Raw genomic sequence first — 22,021 nt, 5'->3', positions numbered from 1 at the left:
CCTGACTTTTCTATACGGTTGTTAACCAATCAAACCAGGTGTCATCCTTGTCCCCAGCCTGTGATTGGACAGTGAAGTAGAAGCAGCAGACTGATGAGCTTTTCTCTGTCACTCTGCTCTTCTATTATGTCTCTTGTTGGTACAGGAGCTGCTTCTCCCTCTCCCTGTCTCTGTTCTACAAGGGGAGCTGATACTAATGCCACCTACACACGATCGGTTCATCCGATGAAAACGGACCGATGGATTTTTTCATCAGATATCCAATGAAGCTGACTTTCATCAGTCTTGCCTACACACCATCAGTTAAAAATCCGATCGTGTCCAACGCGGTGACGTAAAACACAACGATGTGCAGACAAAAATTAAGTTCAATGCTTCTGAGCATGCGTCGACTTGATTCTGAGCATGTGTGGATTTTTGCCCGATGGATTTCCCCACAGACGATCGTTTTTTTCTATCGGTTTTTTAACCATCAGAAAATTTTAAAACGGGTTCTATTTTTTTTCACTGATGGGAAAAAAACTATGGGGCCCACACACGATCGGTTCGTCCGATGAAAACGGTCCATCGGACCGTTTTCATCAGACGAACCAATCGTGTGTACAGGGCATTAGTGAAATTAGCTTATTTATTTTATATTTGCTTGAAGTTCACCTTTTAAAGAGAAAGGAAATTTCCCCATGTTGTTTACATCCCTCCACCAGCTTCTTGATCCAAACTTCCATGCTTGCACAGGTTAGCCTAATGGACTTTTATGGAGCTGGTAAAAAGATCAGCTCCTACCCTTCTGCCAGCCCATGGAAGTCTATGGGGTAGTGTGGATGTGGGATGAAGAATATGGCGGAGGGACATAAGCAAGGCCACAGGCCTCTGTGGTCTAGCCCTTTTTATTAAGGTGGGAGTAAGGCCGTGTACACACGATCAGTCCATCCGATGAGAACGGTCCGAAGGACCGTTGTCATCGGTTAACCGATGAAGCTGACTGATGGTCTGATTTGCCTACACACCATAGGTTAAATAACCGATCGTGTCAGAACGCGGTGACGTAAAACACAACGACGTGCTGAAAAAAACGAAGTTCAATACTTCCAAGCATGCGTCGACTTGATTCATGCGCATACGCGGGTTTTTAACCGATGCTTTTGCATACCAACGATCGGTTTTGACCTATCGGTTTGGCGTCCATCGGTTCAATTTTAAAGCAAGTTCTTATTTTTTTGACCGAAGGATAACTAACCTATGGGGCCCACACACGATCGGTTTGGACCGATGAAGACGGTCCATCAGAGCGTTCTCATCGGATGGACTGATCGTGTGTACGCGGCCTTAATGTGTAGTGGCTTCTCATGGACAGTGTTAGTTGTACTTGTCTTAAGGCCTGGCATCTGACTAGGGTTTGCATAGCAATCAAGTTAGAATGTTGGGTACCTATATATGTTGTACAAGGCACAAAAAATTGAGGATTTCAGTTTTTTTTATCACGTCATGCCACATTTTCTTGTCAGAATGATATTTTTACACTTTTGGATGCAGGAAACAGTGGGTTCAGGAATGTGGAGTGTCAGGATTGTCACTGGTAAAGTTTTTTCTTTTTAATTGACCTCTTTTTCTTTTTGCTTTGTTAGGAGAAAATGTGAAGGAGTTCTTTTTCCGAGTGGCATCTTTGACATTTGAGTGCAGTGTTCTGGCTGAGCTGGAAAAAACGAATGCCAGAAAGATTGGTGATGTAGTAAGTAAGTATAAACCCATAAACCAGAGTGGTTTGCTGTACACATACAGTATCTCACAAAAGTGAGGACGCCCCTCACATTTATGTGTTGCCAGTGGTTTAGACATTAATGGCTGTGTGTTGAGTTATTTTGAGGGGACAGCAAATTTACCTTGTTATACAAGCTGTACACTCACTGCTTAACATTGAAGCAAAGTGTCATTTTTTCAGTGTTGTCACAGATATAATAAAATATTTAAAAAAATGTGAGGGGTGTACTCACTTTTGTGAGATACTGTATTTGGGCAGTAGTTTGTGTGATGCTTTAGCTACCACCATTCCTTTGATTTAAAGTGCTTGTAACCCTAAAAAAAATAGAGATCCTGTTCCCTTAAAGCAGATGAAACAGCACAGTGCTTGTGCTGTCTTATCTGCCCTTCTCTAAACTGTGAAAACCTGACTGATCCTGACACTTTCTGTGTTCCCCTCTCTGTACTGATCATGATAATCATGGCTGCCTAGCCCTGACTACCGTGGTCAGTTTATGTCCCTCTGTCATCCGCAGCTCTCCTCTGTGTTCTCCTCTCTCCCCCTCCACCCTGCCTGTCATCTTTGTGTCTGTGTCTCTGTCTCCACCTGCTATTAGTAGAAATAAAATATTAGAAATAGTCACTGCCAGACCCTCTATTATAGCTAGGCATACCACACTGTGCAAGTGTTTTATTAAAACCAGGCATGATGCAGGGCTGTCTTAATGAGAGGGCACACTTTGGCACTGCCCAGGGGCCCCAGCTGCATGGGGGGACCCTGAATTTTCCCAAAAGCATCTTGTCCTTGAGCCCATGCTGCCCCAAAATTTGGGGCACTATGATGGCACTGAGAGTGATAGATACACAGGGGAGGCAGTCTGGCTCCTACCTACTTGATGTCTGTTTACCTGCACTGTCATCATTGTAGGGGCCCCAGAGCATTACTTTGCCCAGGGGCCCGTGATGCTATTAAGACTGCCCTGGCATGATGTAAATACCTTTTTAGAGCTATCTTAAGACCATTCACGTGACTCGCAGTCGCTCTACACCTCCAATTCAGGGCTACAGCTGATGTCAGAGGAGATCTCGGCCCCTCCTGCAGTACCCCTAGATCGGAGGTGTAGAGTGGCCACTAGTAATGTGACCGGCCTGAAGATAGCTCTAAAAAATATATTTACATGCCTTGTTTTAATAAAACACTTATACAGTGTGGTATGCCTATCTATAATAGAGGGGCTGGCAGCGATTTACAGGTTTGGGGTAACAACCACTTTCAGGGCTGATGTGTGCTGCAGGGTGACCTGATCTGCAGCATGGAGCAACCACCAGCAGGTGGCGACAGCTTCACACTGGTTCTAACTGTTTACTCCCATAGACTGTATTATCTTATGTTGTATTGTGTATATTATTTTATATAACTTTTCAGCTGTTGTTTTGTTTTGGGAATAAAGAAGCGCCTCTTAATATGGTTAATAGACGAAGAGGAGGTGATCAAAGTAGTTGTAATAGATGGACATACTAGGAGAATTATGGAATTACACATTTATATTTATGTAGATCACCTGGTGCTGTCTGTTTCTTTAAGAAATGTTATAATTCCTGGTTCGGTAGGTGCAACATTCTGAAGATGACCATTTTTCCCAAATTCGTGTACTTGTTGCAAGCCCTCCCCATACATATCCCCTCGGAATTCTTTAAGCAAACACAAGCCGCGTTCGGAACATTTTTATGGGCAGGGAAGCGATCTCGGGTAAATAAAGCCGTCCTCTCACTACACAAATTATGCGGTGGCCTAGCCATGCCAAACGTCCGAACGTATTATCATGCGGCGCAGTTGAATCGACTCATAGACTGGTGTCGACACAGTTCGCTCAAACTCTGGCCACAACTAGAGCAGGCGCAATGTGACATTATGCTACGACGTGCCCCGTGGTGCCGCGCCCTACAACAAACAGATGTACATCACCACCCGCTGATAGGGAATACTATAAAGGTATGCGCTAGACTGCTAGAACAGTACCGCCTGGCGTCGGAGACCTCACCGCTGGGCAGCCCACACTTTACACCAGGACTTAGAGACGCTAAATTTGTTACACTCCACGAATCGGGGTCCTTTCAAGCCTCACACTTCAGCGAGATGGGTCGATGGAAGACGATGGCCCAGCTGATGGACCAGTCGGGTCAATACCAGCTAGACTTTATGAGAACCAACCAGCTGGGCCACTTCCTCAGAACCATCTCTCCTCCACCCGCCGGGCATACCCTTACGACTCTGGAGGAGATGTGCGAGGAGTTAGGAGCGCTACCCCACGCCTTATCACTACTACATACGCTACTGGTGACACCTTTAGAAGGGTTTCAGATACCTAGCCTTGATAAATGGGAGCTAGACCTAGGCTATCAACTTACGCCCGCTAAGAGACAGCGGATTCTCACATTTACACATAAATCATCAATTTGCACCAGGGTCCAGGAGACCAACTACAAACTGCTGACAAGGTGGTACAGGACTCCGGTCCTATTGCATAAATTGTTTCCGGACACATCGGACCTCTGTTGGAGGTGCCGATCAGACAGAGGGACACTATTACATATCTTTTGGTCCTGCCCACTCCTCAGACCATTTTGGGAGGAGGTCAGGCGAGTTACACAAAAATTTACGGAACGCGAAGTCCCAGACGACCCGGCGTATTTCCTGCTACACGCAACCTCTACCCCAGCGCGTGTATACAAAAAGTCGGTGGTGCGCCACTTGCTGGATGCGGCCAAGGCCTGTGTCCTGCTATGCTGGAAATCCCCCAATCCACCGACAGTGGCCATGTGGCTGCGGAAGGTGGATGAGATCGGATGGATGGAGGATCTAGTTCTGTCAAAACAAGATAGGAGTGAACTCTACTCCCAGACCTGGCAATTATGGACAATGTTTAAGTACTCCGAGGAGGGCCAGGCCCTTAGAGGAGAACTACCGCCCCGCCACCCCCTAGTCAAAGGCGCCCGCCCCCCCCCCCCCCCCCTGGAAATGCAGCCCTGACGGCGGAGGCCGTCACGGTGGGAGGAATCGCTAGACAGTGATGTTGGTCCATGCTCGCGAACCCCCCCCCCTAACCCCTCCTTTCACTCCCTCACCCTCCACTTATCTTTCTACTCCCTCTACCACTATTCCCCCTTTTTTTTTTTGCTCCTTCCTTATTTCTGGACTGCTCACTGAGCAGCACCCAGATCCCTACTTCTATTTTCCTATATTCTGCTGCACTTAGAAAAGGGAAATTGTGGAGGACTGGCACACGGTTCCATGGTGCCCGGCTGCAGAAAGACACCACATGAGCACTGTTTGGGGTGGGATGCCAGTTTTTGAACTGGGGGCGGCGATGCGAGGCGGATGGCAAATAGTCCTCTGTACCGCGCGCCGCTATCCCCGACCAGGAGAGGTATCTCCACAAGTGGCTTAATGGCTTTCGCAGAACATTTTCATGTAACTGCCATGTTTTATATGTGTGTCTGCATATAACAACTGTTGTACTGTTTACTCGCTGTGGTCCATGTGGGCCGGTCTTCTATTTTGTATAAAAAAAAAAAAAAAAATGTTATAAAAAATAAATATATCATTTTTTAATCGGGTAATTTGTATTTAAGATTTTGACTAGAGTAGGCAGAGGGTAGAACTCTAGGGGGCAGATCCACAAAGAAATTACGCCGGTGTATTTATTGATACGCCGGCGTAATTTCAAAATTCCCGCGTCGTATCTTTGTTTTGAATCCTCAAAACAAGATACGACGGCATCTCGGCTTGATCCGACAGGCGTACGTCTTCGTACGCCTTCGGATCTTAGATGCAATTTTTCGGCGGCCGCCAGGTGGCGTTTCCGTCAAAATCCGCGTTGAGTATGCAAATTAGCTATTTACGGCGATCCACGAACGTACGTCGGCCCGGCGCATTTTTTTCCGTCGTTTGCGTTCGGCTTTTTCCGGCGTATAGTTAAAGCTGCTGTTCTGAGGCGTACTCAATGTTAAGTATGGCCGTCCTTCCCGCGTACAATTTTGAATTTTTTGCGTTGTTTGCGTAAGTCGTTTGCGAATAGGAATTTGCGTAGAATGACGTCACCATCGTAAGCATTGGCTGGTTCCGGTTTAATTTCGAGCATGCGCACTGGGATACCCCCAGGGACGGCACATGCGCAGTTAAAAAAAAACGTTGTTTACGTCGGGTCACGACGTATTAACATAAAGCACGCCCCCATCACTTTCATTTGAATTCCGCGCCCTTACGCCGCAACAGATACACTACGCCGCCGTAACTTACGGCGCGGATTCGTTGTGGATTCAAACCAAACAAAAGTAAGTTACAGCGGCGTAGGCGCAGATGTATGTGGATCTGGCCCTAGGTTTTTATTTCCGTTTGTGTCCCTGCTAGGGAAATTGTCTCCTCATTACTGTACCAGGAGTTGAGATGTCTCTATTACAAGAACATAGGGAAAATGTCAATGGGGACATATGACATGAGAGAATTTTACTGACTTTAAACTCACCGGACAGTTTATTAGGTACACCTTGTGGGTCAAACTCTAATGGGTCACTCAGAGCTAAAAATAAAAATAACAGGGGTTTTAACATGCCTCTACTGCTTTAGATATTCTTTAAACAATACATTATTAGAGCTGGTTCACACTGGGGCAGCACGACAGTCATCCCAAAGTCGTACAGGAACCTTTTTCTAAGTCAGAGCGACTTGAGTCGCTTTTATTAGAACGGCTCCATAGTGCAGAACGGAGCGCGACTTGTCAGGCGGCTAAGTCTCCTGACAAGTCGCCCCTGTGTGAACCGGCTCTTAGGCTGGGTTCACACTACTGCGATTTGGATGCGGTTTTATGGCATCCAATTCACATAGCAGGAGATTGTGACTGGCTCTCTATGTAGCCGGTTCACACATCACCGGATCGGCTCCAGTGCAAATCGCACTGGGGTCCTGTGCGTCTTTTGGTCCGTTTCAGTTCCCATTTCAGCCAAAAATTTGGCTGAAATGGGACCTGAAACAGTGAATGGAGATGCACTGGACCACCTGCTGTGAGCTGCTCTGTGTTCCAGTCTGAACCCAAACTTAAAGTGTTACTCCAGCCCAAACCTTTCAGTGATTTCAGCAACAGGACAATAAATCAGACATCAAGTTAAACCCAAAGAAATGCCAGTTTTGTGTTTGTAACCTATATTCAGACATTCAGAGGCTTCTTGTCAACGTTCTTTATTAAGAATAACAAACAAATGAATGGTTCTGGTAATGTTTGTTGCTCTTTAACATCCATTTTGTCATAGGAGCAAAATAACTGTAACATGATAATTATGAATTATAATTGCATTTTGGTATTCCTGAAAGTGATTGTAAACCCTCACCTTGTAAAACTGCCCATTCAGTTTAAAATAGAAATGAAGGATAAAAAAATGTGTGTATAGATATATAAAAAAAAAATTATAATTACCGTTTTTCCCCCCTTTTTTTTATCAGTAATCAAATTTTCTTCTCATCTGCATAGGGTAAGAGAAACAGCAGCACACCGATCTTCACAGTGAAAAGCTGTACAGAGAGGTGTGTCAGGACAAGTCTGATCTTTAGAGAACAGGCTGAGTTCCCAGCACAGCTAGAAAACTGGCCTTGGTGTGTTTGCCTGCTTAGTGTGGTCAGTTTTTAATAGAAAAGCTTAGGGACTGACCAGAAAACAGTGATTTCACACAAAAGAAGCAATACAAAGAGAACAGGATACTTTTTTATACCAGTGCATTATAGAGCATGCACATATCAGGAATAATAAATGTTGGGTTTACATATTCTTTAATATTTTCTTTTATTGTTATTTTCAGGGATAAATAGCAAAGACAGCAATTTGTATCAATCAAAGAAGAATAAGTCAAAGTGTTGCCAGTGATGCAGGACAGTCAAGGCAATATTTGCACTGAACAGCGAACCACCAAAGTGTTGCCAATACACAAGAGAAGGACTAGTGGCCCGCTGTGTTCAAGCAGGTTATCCAGGGCTTGTTTTATTCCTATAGCCAGATATGACAAGAGCATTTTATCCTTATGCTGCCACAGTGGTCTATAGTACATTGCAGGACAGGGTGCTGCAATCCAATCTCAAAGGTTGTGAAGTTGTATATCTTATACAGGGATACTTATATATATATATCTAAAAACATCAGCGGCTAATTATTATTTTCAAAGTCAAATTTGTAGCCCAACTGTACCTTTCTGACAAATATAGTGTTGTAAGACCGGGCAGCAAAATAAACATTAGTATTTTTCTATCACCTGTCTTTCCCCCCAATGTTTGTACAACCTTTTATTATAAGCCATGGGCACTGTAGACACAGATACCGTATTTTCCGGCGTATAAGACGACTTTCTAACCCCTGAAATTCTTCTTCAAAGTTGGAGGTCGTCTTATACGCCGGTAACCTAATGCTTACCTTATCCAGGACCGTGACATGCAGATCGCGGCCGTCCTTTTTTGAAAAGCCGCGCCCCTCTTTCTGCTGTTCCGTGATAGGCCGAACACTTCGCTTCCCAGGAGACACTGTGTTTAGTGTTCCGCCTATCACGGATGCCCTCTCGTCCGAGACCGAGGACGAGAGGGCATCCATGATAGGCGGAACACTAAACACAGTGTCTCCTGGGAAGCGGAGTGTTCGGCCTATCACGGAACAGCAGAAAGAGGGGCGCAGCTTTTGAAAAATGGACGGACGCGGTCTGCATGTCACGGAGGTAAGCAGTGACACACTGAGGCATGTTATTGGGCACAGTGAGGCATGTTATTGGGCACAGTGAGGCATGTTATTGGGCACAGTGAGGCATGTTGTGACGCACAGTGAGGCATGTAGTGGGGCAGTTAAGCATGTAATTGGGCACAGTGAGGCATGTAGTGGGGCACATTTAAGCATGTAATTGGGCACAGTGAGGCATGTAGTGGCGCACAGTGAGGCATGTAATTGGGCACAGTGAGGCATGCAATTGGGCACAGTGATGCATGCAATTGGGCACAGTGATGCATGTAATTGGGCACAGTGATGCATGTAATGGTGCACAGTCTGGCATGTAATGGCACAGTGAGGTGAGGCAAAACATGACTAGTAGGGGGTCGTCTTATACGCTGGCAAATACGGTACGTTTAATGGCCATGATAGGAAGGGATAGGTGTGCCTGAGTGAACCCTTAAACGAGGAGTATGGCCAAAGCTTTTTTGACCATACTGCTCTGGTGGGTCACAAGAGTGTACTTACTTTTTCTATTCTGTGACCAAGAATCAGCTGAAAGAAGACTATAGCCCACTATCAGCTGAAGACAGATCTTGACAATTTTGTTAGGATCCACCTAGCTGCTTGATTGACAGCTGTTTCCGCCTCTCATGCCGCGTACACTAGATCGGCCCATCCGATGAGAACGGTCTGATGGACCGTTTTCATCGTTTAACCGATGAAGCTGACTGATGGTCTGTCGCGCCTACACACCATCGGTTAAAAAACCGATCGTGTCAGAACGCGGTGACGTAAAACACAACGACGTGCTGAAAAAAACGAAGTTCAATGCTTCCAAGCATGCGTCGACTTGATTCTGAGCATGCGTGGATTTTTAACCGATGGTTGTGCCTACTAACGATCGTTTTTTTTCTATCGGTTAGGTATCCATCGGTTAAATTTAAAACAAGATTGCTTTTTTTTTAACCTATGGATAAATTACTGATGGGGCCCACACACGATCAGTTTGGTCCGATGAAAACGGTCCATCAGACCGTTCCCATCGGTTTGACCGATCGTGTGTACGCGGCATCAGTGCGCAACTGAGAGCTGGAGCTGGAAACTTCTGCCCCCTCCCCAGTCAGGTGCTGCAGGAGAAGAGTGGTAAAAACGTCATTTAAAAATATTGTGTGTGGGCTTCACATAGTTTTTCGGCTTCTTAAAATGTTGTTTTTCGGGTTGTAAAAAATTATCGTGTGTGGGCTAAAACAACGTTTTAAACCCGCGCATGCCCAGAAGCGAGTTATGAGACGGGATCGCTCGTTCAGGTAAAACTACCGTTCATAATGGAGTAAGCACATTCATCACGCTGTAACAGACAGAAAAGCGCGAATTTAGTCTTTTACTAACAAGGAATCAGCTAAAACAGCCCCAAGGCGAATAGAACTTCCCCTTCAGAGAGCCGTCGTACGTGTTGTACGTCACTGCGCTTTGTTCATCATTTTTTTAAAACGATGGTGTGTGGGCAACATCGTTTTTAATGATGAAGTTGGAAAAACTGAGTTTTTTGGACATGCTGGAAAATGTCGTTTTTTTTCATGCCGAAAAACGACCGTGTGTACGCGGCATTAGAGCTGACGTGGGACTGATGCTGCAGCATAGAGGTGATTATATACGTGTATTTTTCTTGCAAACCACCAAATTCTCCTTTTGTCAACCTCCCATAGTTGTGTTAACCCCTCCCAACCATCAGCATTTTGCACAAACTGCATATTTTAAAGGGATGCTTTCGTCTTTTTAGGCCTATATGTGAATGTTATCAGTTTATTTAAAATCCTCTTATCAATGTTTGTAATGTTTAAATATCCTTGATTGTACGAATGAATTGTATACTGTATAATAGATTTCTTCTTGGAGAAACCTTTTTTATTCATTACACATACAAGCTTTTTCTCCTGCCTAAGTAAGCCGGACCCGACCCAAAAAATGTACAAGGAAACCTCAGTGCTAAAGTGCAATTACCTTGTCTACACAGAGCCTTGAGCTAATATTAAAGCGGAATTAGAGCCCATTCACACCTCCGCGACAAAACGCCCGACGCCGGACGCTCGTGCCGCTGGAGGGGAGAATTCCCATTGCTGTCTATGGAGATGGTTCACATCTCATAGACGCATTCCCCCATGTTGCTTGAAAAAAAGTCCCGGACCCTTTTTTTCAGGCGGCATTGGCGTTCGGCCATACAAAGCAATGGGAAGGCTTTGTTAAAAAAAAAAAAAGTTACACACTCGCGGCAAAATACGCCGCGTACGTTTATGACGTTTACGCCGCGTACGTTTATGAACAGGCAGGTTATTTATCACAGAAGAGACATTCAGCATCTCTTCCGCAATAAAATAAACCTACCCATCTGCTTGCAGTCTTGTGTGGCATGTACAGTACTGTACATTGAGATGCGCATGCGTAGCTTAGTTTATTTTCAGTACAGTCCCTGTGTGTTGGGATGACTGATTTCTGTATATTAGCAGTAGTTAGATTGTCCTACACCAGCCAATCAAATGACTGATGACCACCAGCTGGAAAAAAGCCCAGAAGAAGATGCCAGAAAGGGACCCTTTATAGACGACAGACCACTGGTGACTTTAGTTCCACTTTAAGCCCATCCCTTCTAGTACTGAGTCTTGTCCCTGCCATCCAGCTGTCAAACACCAGTGACTCTGTAGACAGTAGAGATGCTGGCATTGACAGTTGAAGGACAGAGGATGGGGTTTAGTGTCTTCAGTGCAAACAACTGGTTCTCGCTTTCCCTGCTCTCCTCTTCCACCTCACCACCTGCTGATGCCCTGTGAAATACCCAGTAATTCTGAGTATTGGGAAGTACCGTATTTATCGGCGTATAACACGCACAGGCGTATAACACGCACCCTAATTTTAAGAGGGAAGTACCAGGAAAAAAACTTTCCATAGCCCCCTGCGTATAACACGCAGGCACAGTTTACCCTCTATTTTCAGGGTAAAAAAGTCAGTGTTATATGCCAATAAATACAGTATGTTGCTCTCTCCTCTTCCTCCCACAATGCAGTGCTAGCAGCTGAGCAGCCCATCGTCAAGCCAAGTATTGACATATGGGACAAGAAGAGTCCTTGGCCCTGTGTAAACTCCAATCCAAAGCTGGCCCAGGGTGCTTTTCAGGGAATTGGCGCGCAATCGGTGGTGGTAAGGGTGCAGACAAAGTAAGTATCAGCAGTGGAGGGGATTGGCTATCAAGCAAACATTGTGCTAAAAAAAACAAAGTACTGCTTAAAGGATTACCATGCACATTCTGTCACATATATTTGACCAGCAGAGGGAACATTGGCAACCCTGTATATGAAATATAAAAATTGAACATCTAATAATATGAAGGTCACAATGATTCCTTGAGTTAAAACGGAGGTTCACTCTAAAAATCATCTATATACCATTACATCCAGCATACTGCTGACATCTACAGTATGCTGGTATTTTCTTTTTTTTTCACTGCACTTACTGTCTTATAGTTCTTTTCACCCGACTCCGAGTTCTCACTCCCGCAGGGAGTAGGCGTTCCTATGAAGAGGCGTAGATGATTGACGTGCGGGTAAGGCGCGTCACGTGTTTCGAAAATAGACGAACTAGGACTCTACTCTATACGGCGCCTGCCGTGTAGAGCTGACTGCGCAGGCGCCGTATAAGGCCAAGTCCCAATTCGTCTATTTTCGGAACGCGTGACGTGCCTTACCCGCACGTCAATCATCTACGCCTCTTCATAGGAACGCCTACTCTCCGGGGCAGTGAGAACCCGGAAGCTGGGTGAAAAGAACTATAAGACGGTAAGTACAGCGAAAAAAAAAAAAACAGCATACTGTAGTTGTCAGCAGTATGCTGGATGTAACGGTATATAATTGTTTTAGTTGAACCTCCGCTTTAAGGCTCCAATGACACTTGTACGACTCCAAAGGTGCGCAACTTTGGATGGGTGCAACTTGGATATGACTTTGGCTTTGACTAGAGATAATGGCCAACTGTTGCACACAAGTTGCATTGTATAACATTCAAGTACGATTTTCATGCAACTTCTGAAGGTTAACATTGAAGTCAAGTTGCATGAAAGTCGGACCAAAGTAGTGCATGAACTACTATGAAGTTGCTGCAACTTTAAAGTGGTCGTAAACCTTTGTGTTTTTTCACCTTAATGCATCCTATGCATTGCAGTCACCGCCCCCCCCCCCCCCCCCGAGCCCCTGTTTTTCTTACCGAGACCCAAATCTCCATGGGCGCTATCCCGGGTTGCTTTCCCCCAGGTCATGTCGGCTCTTCATTGTATAGATTAATAGCAGTGCAGCCATTGGCTTCCACTGCTGTCAATCAAATCCAATGACGCGGCCACCGGGGGGCCGAGTCATACAATTGGTGGCTATGGCACGGGAGCGCGCCCGCAAACTAACCCCCTTGGGAGAGAGCTTCCCAGAGGGGGTTAGGTCTTGCGGGGAGGAGCCGCAAGAGCCGCCATGGGACCCCAGAAGAGGATGTTTGGGGCCACTCTGTGCAAAATGAACTGCACAGTGGGGGTAAGTATGACATGTTTGTTATTTTCTTTTAAAAAAAGCTGAACCTTTACAATCACTTTAAGTCACGCATATATGAATGGTTATCATTGGAAAACATGGGGAATGACTTGTCATGCAACTCTGATGTCCAAAGTCGCATGACAAGTCGCACAAGTGTGAATGGAGCCTAAATGCTGTTATAATAAACACTCAAAATGTGTGCTTATCAAAAATACAATGTAGTTTCTCTTGACCTTGAAGATTTCATTGCTCAGTCTCACAAAAAAATAATTTTTGTCAGGTTAAAGGGTTACACTTAAGTGTTTGTATAAAGTTTTTTATATTTGTTCAAATTAAATAATAATTCCTGAGCTAAAGCTTGGGGATAATGTTCTAAGTACTATATTGTAGCCAAAATGAATTTTTTACTTTGTTGGAAATTATTCCTTTTTTAATGAATAGAAATGAAAAAAAAAAAGAAAGAAATACTCAGACATGGATTAGCACAGCTCATTAAACACAGGGACATTGCAATAAAGTCTATTTCTATGCTGTTTTTCACGGTACAGTAAAACTTTTAAGCCTCTTTATTATGTTTGAAAAATACAATTTTACATCAATTGTGAAACAAAATCTGTTTTTAATAAAAGGTTTATTTTGCTTCTAAACTTGTCTGCACACTCAGTACAAAGCGGTCAAATGGTGGAGCCACGGGTGGATTCTTCACACACATATTTTTCAGATCTTATGAATAGCCATAATATATATTCTTTCAGGTAGGTTTTATTGCACTTTGTATGGGTATTCATATTTCTTTTATTAGACTTTGCTTATTGTAATATTATTTTTGTATTGTTTTTTATATATACAGCTAGGGGAAAAAAATTTGACCCCCTGCCGATTTTGTACATTTGCCCACTGACGAAGAAATGATTAGTCTATAATTTTAATGGTAGGTTTATTTTAACAGTGAGAGACAGAATAACAACAAAAATATCCAGAAAAACGCATTTCAAAAAAAGTTATGAATGGATTTGCATTTTAATGCGTGAAATAAGTATTTGACCCCTTCGCAAAACATGACTTGGTACTTGGTGGCAAAACCCTTGTTGGCATTCACAGAGGTCAGATGTTTCTTGTAGTTGGCCACCAGGTTTGCACATATCTCAGGAGGGATTTTGTCCAACTCCTCTTTGCAGATCTTCTCCAAGTCATTTCAAGCCAAGCCAAGTCATTAAGGTTTCAAGGCTGACGTTTGGTAACTCGAACCTTCAGCTCCCTCCACATATTTTCTATGGGATTAAGGTCTGGCCACTCCAGGACCTTAATGTGCTTCTTCTTGAGCCAAACTTTTGTTGCCTTAACTGTGTATTTTGGGTCATTGTCATGCTGGAATACCCATCCATGACCCATTTTCGATGCCCTGGCTGAGGGAAGGAGGTTCTCACCCAAGATTTGGCAGTACATGGCCCCGTCCATTGTCCCTTTGATGCGGTGATGTTGTCCTGGCAGAAAAACACCCCCAAAAGCATAATGTTTCCACCTCCAGACTGACACCTCGCATCGCCGCGCTGCACGCCCCCATGGGCGCGCGCCGGCATGAAATCCTGCAGGACGTCAATAGACGTCCAGTCAGGATTTCACAACTGCTTCCCGGACGTCAATCTACTATTGACCGGGCGGGAAGTGGTTAATAATTATACATACACCCTAAAAAGATTTTGTGTATAATATGTAAAATCAAAGTTGTCTGCTTGATCAAAATCATAAAATCTCAATTTGATAATTATATATATATATATTATATATATTATATTATATATAAAATAAAAATTGTGTGTATACAAAATCCATGACGTCTCAAATAAAAGGAGCTCTATATCCAAAGATTTTTTAAAAAAATAAAAAAAAGCAGCAGTAAAGTCCACAGGGGCAGATCCACAAAGAGAGTACGCCGGCGTATCTACTGATACGCCGGCGTACTTTCAAATTTCCCGCGTCGTATCTTTGTTTTGAATCCTCAAAACAAAATACGACGGCATCTGGGTTAGATCCGACAGGTGTACGTCTTCGTACGCCTTCGGATCTAAGATGCAATTCTTCAGGCGTCCGCTGGGTGGCGTTCCCCTCGTTTTCCGCGTCGAGTATGCAAATTAGCTATTTCCGACGATCCACGAACGTACGAGCGGCCGTCGCATTCTTTTACGTCGTCTCTAGTCGGCTTTTTTCGGCGTATAGTTAAACCTGCTATTTGGTGGCGTACTCAATGTTAAGTATGGCCGTCGTTCCCGCGTATCAAATTTAAAAAAAAAATTTGTTTGCGTAAGTCGTCCGTGAATCGGGCTGGACGTAATTTACGTCCACGTCAAAACAATGACGTCCTTGCGACGTCATTTAGCGCAATGCACGGCGGGAAATTTAGGGACGGCGCATGCGCAGTTCGTTCAGCGCGGGGACGCGCTTCATTTAAATGAAACACGCCCCCCTACTTGCCGATTTGAATTAGGCGCCGTTACGCCGCGAGAGATACACTACGCCGCCGTAACTTACGGCGCAAATTCTTCCAGGACTCAAACCAAAAAAAGTAAGTTACGGCGGCGTAGTGTATCTCAGATACGCTGCGCCCGGGCAGATCTTTGTGGATCTGCCCCACAGTCTTTAATCCACCATAAAGCGTAGATTCAGGACTAGTGTTCTGTTCTCCACCCTCCCGAGTAGTCCATAAGGGAGCAGCCACAAGTGTACCTGTGTCTGTATGGTGCAGATGCCAGCGGAGCAGCAAGACAGAATGGTACAGTGTTTGTACGTGAACCCAGAGACACTGAGTTACATGGCCAGCAAGACCGAGGCACAAAGCCTGAGCAGCAATCTTATTTTGTGTTGATGGTGGAAACCCCTGTCTGGGCAAATTGTTCGTTTTGTTGGACTTTTTCTTTCTTGTTCATAAAAGTGTGCCAACAAGCCCCTAAAATGGCATATCAATACCGCCCAACTTTTAGAGATGGGGAGGAGGGACACTTTTTAGCAATAGTATGTAGGCATAGGGCACACCCCCTGCCACATCCCCTTAACCCAGTGTTTCTCAATTCCAGTCCTCAGGCCCCCCCAACAGGTCAGGTTTTCAGGATTTCCATTATTTTGCACAGGTGATTTGATCAGTTTCACTGCCTTAGTAATCACCACAGCCTTTTCATCTGAGGGAAATCCTGAAAACCTGACCTGTTGGGGGGGCCTGAGGACTGGAATTGAGAAACACTGCCTTAACCACTTCAATACCGGGCACTTAAACCCCCTTTCTGCCCAGGCCATTTTTCAGCGCGGTCACATTTTGAATGACAATTGCGCGGTCATGCTATTTTCTTCACACAAATAGAGCTTTCTGTTGGTGGTATTTAATCTCCTAGGTTTTTTTCCAAGAAAAAAAGACTAAAAATGTTGAAAAAAAATTGTTTTCTTAGTTTGTCAGTAAATTTTGCAAATAAGTCATTTTTCTCCTTCACTGATGGGCGCTGACGAGACGGCGCTGATGGTCTCTGATGAGGCCACACTTATGGGCACTGATTAGGTGGCGCTGATGGGGAGGCACAAATATGCCGCACTTATGGGCACTGATAAGTGGCACTGATAGGCGGCACTGATAAGTGGCACAGGGCACAGATAGGTAGTACTGGTGGGCACAGATAGGTGGCATTTATGGGCAGCAGTGATGAGCATTGATGGACATCACTAATAGCCCACACTGACTGGCATCACTTGTGGGCACTGATTGCTGCCACTTTTGGGCACTGGTTTCTGGTACCTTTGGGCACAGATTGGTGGCAATTGTGGGCACTGGTTGGCACTAATTGCTGGCAGTGGTGGGCAATCATTGCTGACACAGGTTGGCACTAATTGATTATCAGTGCCCTGATTACATAACTAACTGTCCCCTGTGAGAATGCGGCTGATCGGCTCTCTGTCAGTGTGAGGCCGCGTACACACGACCGGACATGTCCGCTGAAACTGGTCCGCCGACCAGTGTCAGCGGACAGATCCGATCGTGTGTACAGGCTAGTGGACAGATTTCCAGCAGACAAATGTTTCTTAGCATGCTAAGAAACATGTCCGCTGGGAAGCTGTCCGGCGGACATGTCCGCTGGTTAGTACGTCTAACCAGCGGAACAGAAATCCCGCGCATGCGTCGAATTGATTCGACGCATGCGTGGAAGCATTGAACTCGCGCGATAGAGAACGTCGGTTTCATCTACGTCACCGCGTTCTCTGTCCGCGCGGATTTCGGTTTGATGGTGTGTACAGCCATCAGACCGAAATCTCCCAGCGGACATGTCCGATGAAAACGGTCCGGCGGACCGTTTTCATTGGACTATCCGCTCGTCTGTACGGGTGCCTCAGGCGAGGAGAGCTGATTACCGGCATCTTCGTGTTTAAATGTGACCAGCTGTGATTGGTCACAGTCGATCACACGGTTAAAGAGCCGCGGCTCTTAACACAGAGCAGGGTCGCGCCATGTGCCTAGATCGGTGCGCAAGAGCGGACGTTCTGGGCGGCCGTCATATGACGTCCACCCAGAACGAGAGCCTCACCGCCCAGCCATCATTTGATGGTGTTAGCAAGTGGCTAAAGAAGAATTATACAAATATTCCTTTATTTTGGCTTCTGAAACGTATAAATGCAGCAATTTAGATATTGGATGAACGTTTTAGAACTGGGAAACACTTTTTTGAAAGATTTAAAGTTGTAAAGGAAATAAAAAGTTTTCTTAGATAGCTTCCTTTACCTTAGTGCAGTCCTCCTTCACTTACCTCATCCTTCCTTTTTGCTTTTAAATGTCCTTATTTCTTCTGAGAAATTCTCTCTTCCTGTTCTTCTGTCTGTAACTCCACACAGTAATGCAAGGCTTTCTCCCTGGTGTGGAGAAAGCCTCTTGAGGGGGAGGGGGCGAGCAGGAAGGTCAGGACACTCTCTACTTTGCAGATAGAGAAAGGAGCTGTGTGTTAGTGGGCGTCCTGACACTCCTGCTCGCCCCCTCAAGAGGTTTTCTCTACACCAGGGAGAAAGCCTCACATTACTGTGTGGAGTTACAGACAGAAGAACAGGAAGTGAGGATTTCTCAGAAGAAATAAGGACATTTAAAAGCAAATGGAAGGATGAGGTAAGTGAAGGAGGACTGCACTAAGGTAAAGGAAGCTATTTAGGGAAAAAAATAATTCCTTTACAACCCCTTTAAAGTGCATTTTAAATAAAACTATATAGATCAGGGACAATGAGGGACAAATGAGGAGGAAAGAGGGACTTTGTTCCAAATCGGGGACAGTACCTCGAAATCAGGGACAGTTGGGAGCTTTGCACAACTGGTGTGTACTCTACTCACTTGCGAGCGCTACATTGAGCTAAACAACCCCCGAACTGTACACCATGCACATGGGACAGAAAAAAAATAACCCTGACACACTGCCAGAGGGTTGAAGTGAAAAAAAAAATGCACAATTCACTCATCAACACATTCAGTGTTAATATGGGGCCTCACTCATGTGGAGCCAATGTATTCTGACAGCAGGAGTTTTCCTAGCTATCGAAATGCAGTGATCACTGCTTGTGACTATGGACGCTGGCAGTCATTGAGCTAAAAAAAAAACACAACCGGCTGGTTGTTTTAACTACATGCCGACCAGCTGCCGCAGTCCTACAGAGCTCCAGGTCCTGTCAGGGGGAGAAATGCCTGACCGTCTGTTCATACAATGTATGAACAGCGATCAATCATTTCTCCTAGTGAGTCCACCCCCCACCCCCTACAGTTAGAACACACCCAGGGCACATACTTAACCCCTTCCCCGCCCCCTAGTGTTAACTCCTTCCCTGCCAGTGGCATTTTTATAGCACTGATCGCTATAAAAATGCCAATGGTCCCAAAAATGTGTCAGAAGTGTCCGCCATAATGTTTCAGTACCGAAAAAAACGATGATCGCCGCCATTATTAGTAAAAAAAAATATTAATAAAAATGCCATAAAACTACCCCCTATTTTGTAAACGCTGTAACTTTTGCGCAAGCCAATCAAACGCTTATTGCGATTTTTTTTTTTACGAAAAATATGTAGAAGAATAAATCTATCGGCCTAAACTGTGGAAAAAATATTTTTTTATACATATTTTTGGGGGATATTTATTATGGTAAAAAGTAAAAAATATTATTTTTTTTCAAAATTGACACTCTATTTTTGTTTATAGTGCAAAAACTAAAAACCGCAGAGGTGATCAAATACCACCAAAAGAAAGCTCTATTTGTGGGGAAAAAAGAACGCCAATTTTGTTTGGGAGCCACGTCGCACGACCACGCAATTGTCAGTTAAAGCGCCACAGTGCCGAATCGCAAAAAGTGCTCTGGTCTTTGACCAGCAATATGGTCCGGGGCTTAAGTGGTTAAAGTACATCCAGCCTGCCCATACGTGGATCGAAATTTGTCTGGTTCAGCAGGAGTTTTGATCCATGAATGGCTGGCTTAAAGCGGAACTTCAGCCAAAAGGGGAATTTCCACTTGATTGCATCCTCCTCATTCCCTTCACTACCACAATTGGCACTTTGTGAGGGGGGGAATGGGGCCTGGTTTAGACAGGTCAATACTCAGGTAGGTGGTGGTGTTTAAACGATGCGCAGTTGGTACTAAAGGGCCAAAAGTGTGCCAAGAAATTATCCCCCACACCATTACACCACCACCAGCCTGATCCGTTGATACAAGGCGGGATAGATCCATGCTATCTGAAATCGAGACACAGACCAGGCAATGTTTTTCCAATCTTCCATTGTCCCATTTTGGTGAGCTTGTGCGAATTGTAGCCTCAGGGCTGTTGAAGTTAAATATACAGCCTATGTCCCATAACAATGGGTTATGCCAGAATCCCATATTACCATTTATTGTGGCCATTAGCAGGCTTACAGTTGTATGCAAAAGTTTAGGAACCCCCGACAATTTCCATGATTGTCATTTATAAATATTTGGGTGTTTGGATCAGCAATTTGATATTGATCTATCAAATAACTGAAAGACACAGTAATATTTCAGTAGTGAAATGAGGTTTATTGAATTAACAGAAAATGTGCAATATGCATCAAAACGATATTAGACAGGTGCATGAATTTGGGCACCCCAACAGAAAAATCAAATCAATACTTAGTAGAGCCTCCTTTAGCAGAAATAACAGCCTCTAGATGCTTCCTATAGCCTGTAATGAGTGTCTGGATTCTGGATGAATGTATTTTGGACCATTCCTCCTTACAAAACATCTCCAGTTCAGTTAGGTTTGATGGTTGCCGAGTATGGACAGCCTGCTTCAAATCACACAGCCCCACAGCATGATGGAACCTCCAAATTTTACTGTGGGTACTATGGGCCAGATTCTCAGCAGAGTTACGACGGTGTATCTCAGGAAACACCGTCGTATCTCTGTTTTTTGGCCCGGGTATCTATGCGAGTGATTCCTAGAATCATTTTCGCATAGATACGGCCAACATCCGACAGGTGTAAGTGACTTGCACTGTCGGATCTTAAATGCTAGGTGGCGTTTACATTCAGGTCTCATTTGTTTATGCAAATGAGCCTGATACGCCGATTCCCGAACGAATTTGCGTCGCTTACGTCGTTTGCGTAAGGTTACCCCTGCTATATGAGGGGTAACCTTACGCCAGTCCGCCATATGCCATGTTAAGTATGGCGTCGGGTCCGCGTCGTCTTTTCCCGTCGGGTACGTCGTTTTCCTAAGTCGTTCTTGAATACGACTTTACGTCAATGACGCACACGTCGGCGTCATTGACGTTTTCTGTCGAGAACTGGAGCATGCGCACTGGGCTATTTTAAGCCCGGCGCATGCGCAGTTCGATCGGCACGGGGCGCGCTTAATTTAAATACAAGCCGCCCCCTTTGAATTACGCGGGGATACGCCGGGCCTTTTACACTACGCCACCGCAAACTGCGGAGCAAGTGCTTGAGGAATACGGCACTTGCTCCAGTAAGTTGCGGCGGCGTAGTGTAAATGGCTTACGCTACACCCGCCGCTAAAGTACGAGAATCTGGCCCTAAGTGTTTTTCTTGGAATGCTGTGTTCTTTTGCCGCCCTGCATAACGCCATCCTTCGCCTTTGGCTCTCCAATATATTTTGTGGCCTGCCACTTCTGGCCTTAACAAGAATTGTGCCTGTGGTCTTACATTTCCTCACTATGTTCCTCACAGTGGATACTGACAGCTTATATCTCTGCGATAACTTTTTGTAGCCTTCCCCTAAACCATAATGTAGAACAATTTTTGTTTTCAGGTCATTTGAGAGTTGTTTTGAGGCCCCCATGTTGCCACTCTTCAGAGGAGAGTCAAAGAGAACAACTTGCAATTGGCCACCTTAAATACCTTTTCTCATCATTGGATGCCCCTGTCTATGAAGTTGAAGGCTTAATGAGCTCACCAAACCAATTGTGTGTTCCAATTAAATTAGTGCCAAGTAGTTACAGGTATTCAAATCAACAAAATGACAAGGGTGCCCAAATTTATGCACCTGTCTAATTTTGTTTTGATGCATATTGCGCATTTTCTGTTAATCCAATAAACCTCATTTCACTACTGAAATATTACTGTGTCCTTCAGTTATTTGATAGATCAATATCAAATTGCTGATCCAAACACCCAAATATTTATAAATGACAATCATGGAAATTGTCGGGGGTTCCTAAACTTTTGCATACAACTGTAGTTGTTATGGCAATCCCGCAAACTATATAAAAGACACAAGGTGCACCAAGATGGCACCACTTCTGATGACGAAACGCTTAAGCCGGAGCTTGGAGCGCAATCATGTCACTTCCAGTTTTTGTAATCTCACGTCTGTGGAACGCACGCTGTACCAGATCTACGGCTGCAACACTGTTAGGCCGCATACACACGGTCGGTCAAAACCGATGAAAACGGACTGAAAGACCTTTTCATCGGTCCAAACCGATCGTGTGTGGGCCCCATCGGT

General features: G+C 44.8%; 1 protein-coding gene across 3 annotated transcripts in view; it reads left to right on the top strand.

Moving 5' to 3' along the window:
* The window catches only part of RAB34 (RAB34, member RAS oncogene family), a 49,551-nt gene extending 41,518 nt beyond the window's left edge, over positions 1-8,033 (top strand). For all 3 annotated transcript variants that reach the window (XM_040338523.1, XM_040338521.1, XM_040338522.1), the window contains exons 10-11: positions 1,626-1,733; positions 7,588-8,033. In XM_040338523.1, coding sequence (XP_040194457.1) covers positions 1,626-1,733; positions 7,588-7,652 — 173 coding nt within the window. In that variant the 3' untranslated portion in view covers positions 7,653-8,033. The remainder of the gene's footprint in view (positions 1-1,625; positions 1,734-7,587) is intronic.
* The last annotated feature ends 13,988 nt before the right edge of the window (positions 8,034-22,021 follow it).

This window comes from Rana temporaria, chromosome 2, assembly GCF_905171775.1.
Source record: "Rana temporaria chromosome 2, aRanTem1.1, whole genome shotgun sequence".
In the NCBI taxonomy this organism is placed as follows: domain Eukaryota; kingdom Metazoa; phylum Chordata; class Amphibia; order Anura; family Ranidae; genus Rana; species Rana temporaria.
This window is presented reverse-complemented; position numbering and strand designations above follow the sequence as displayed.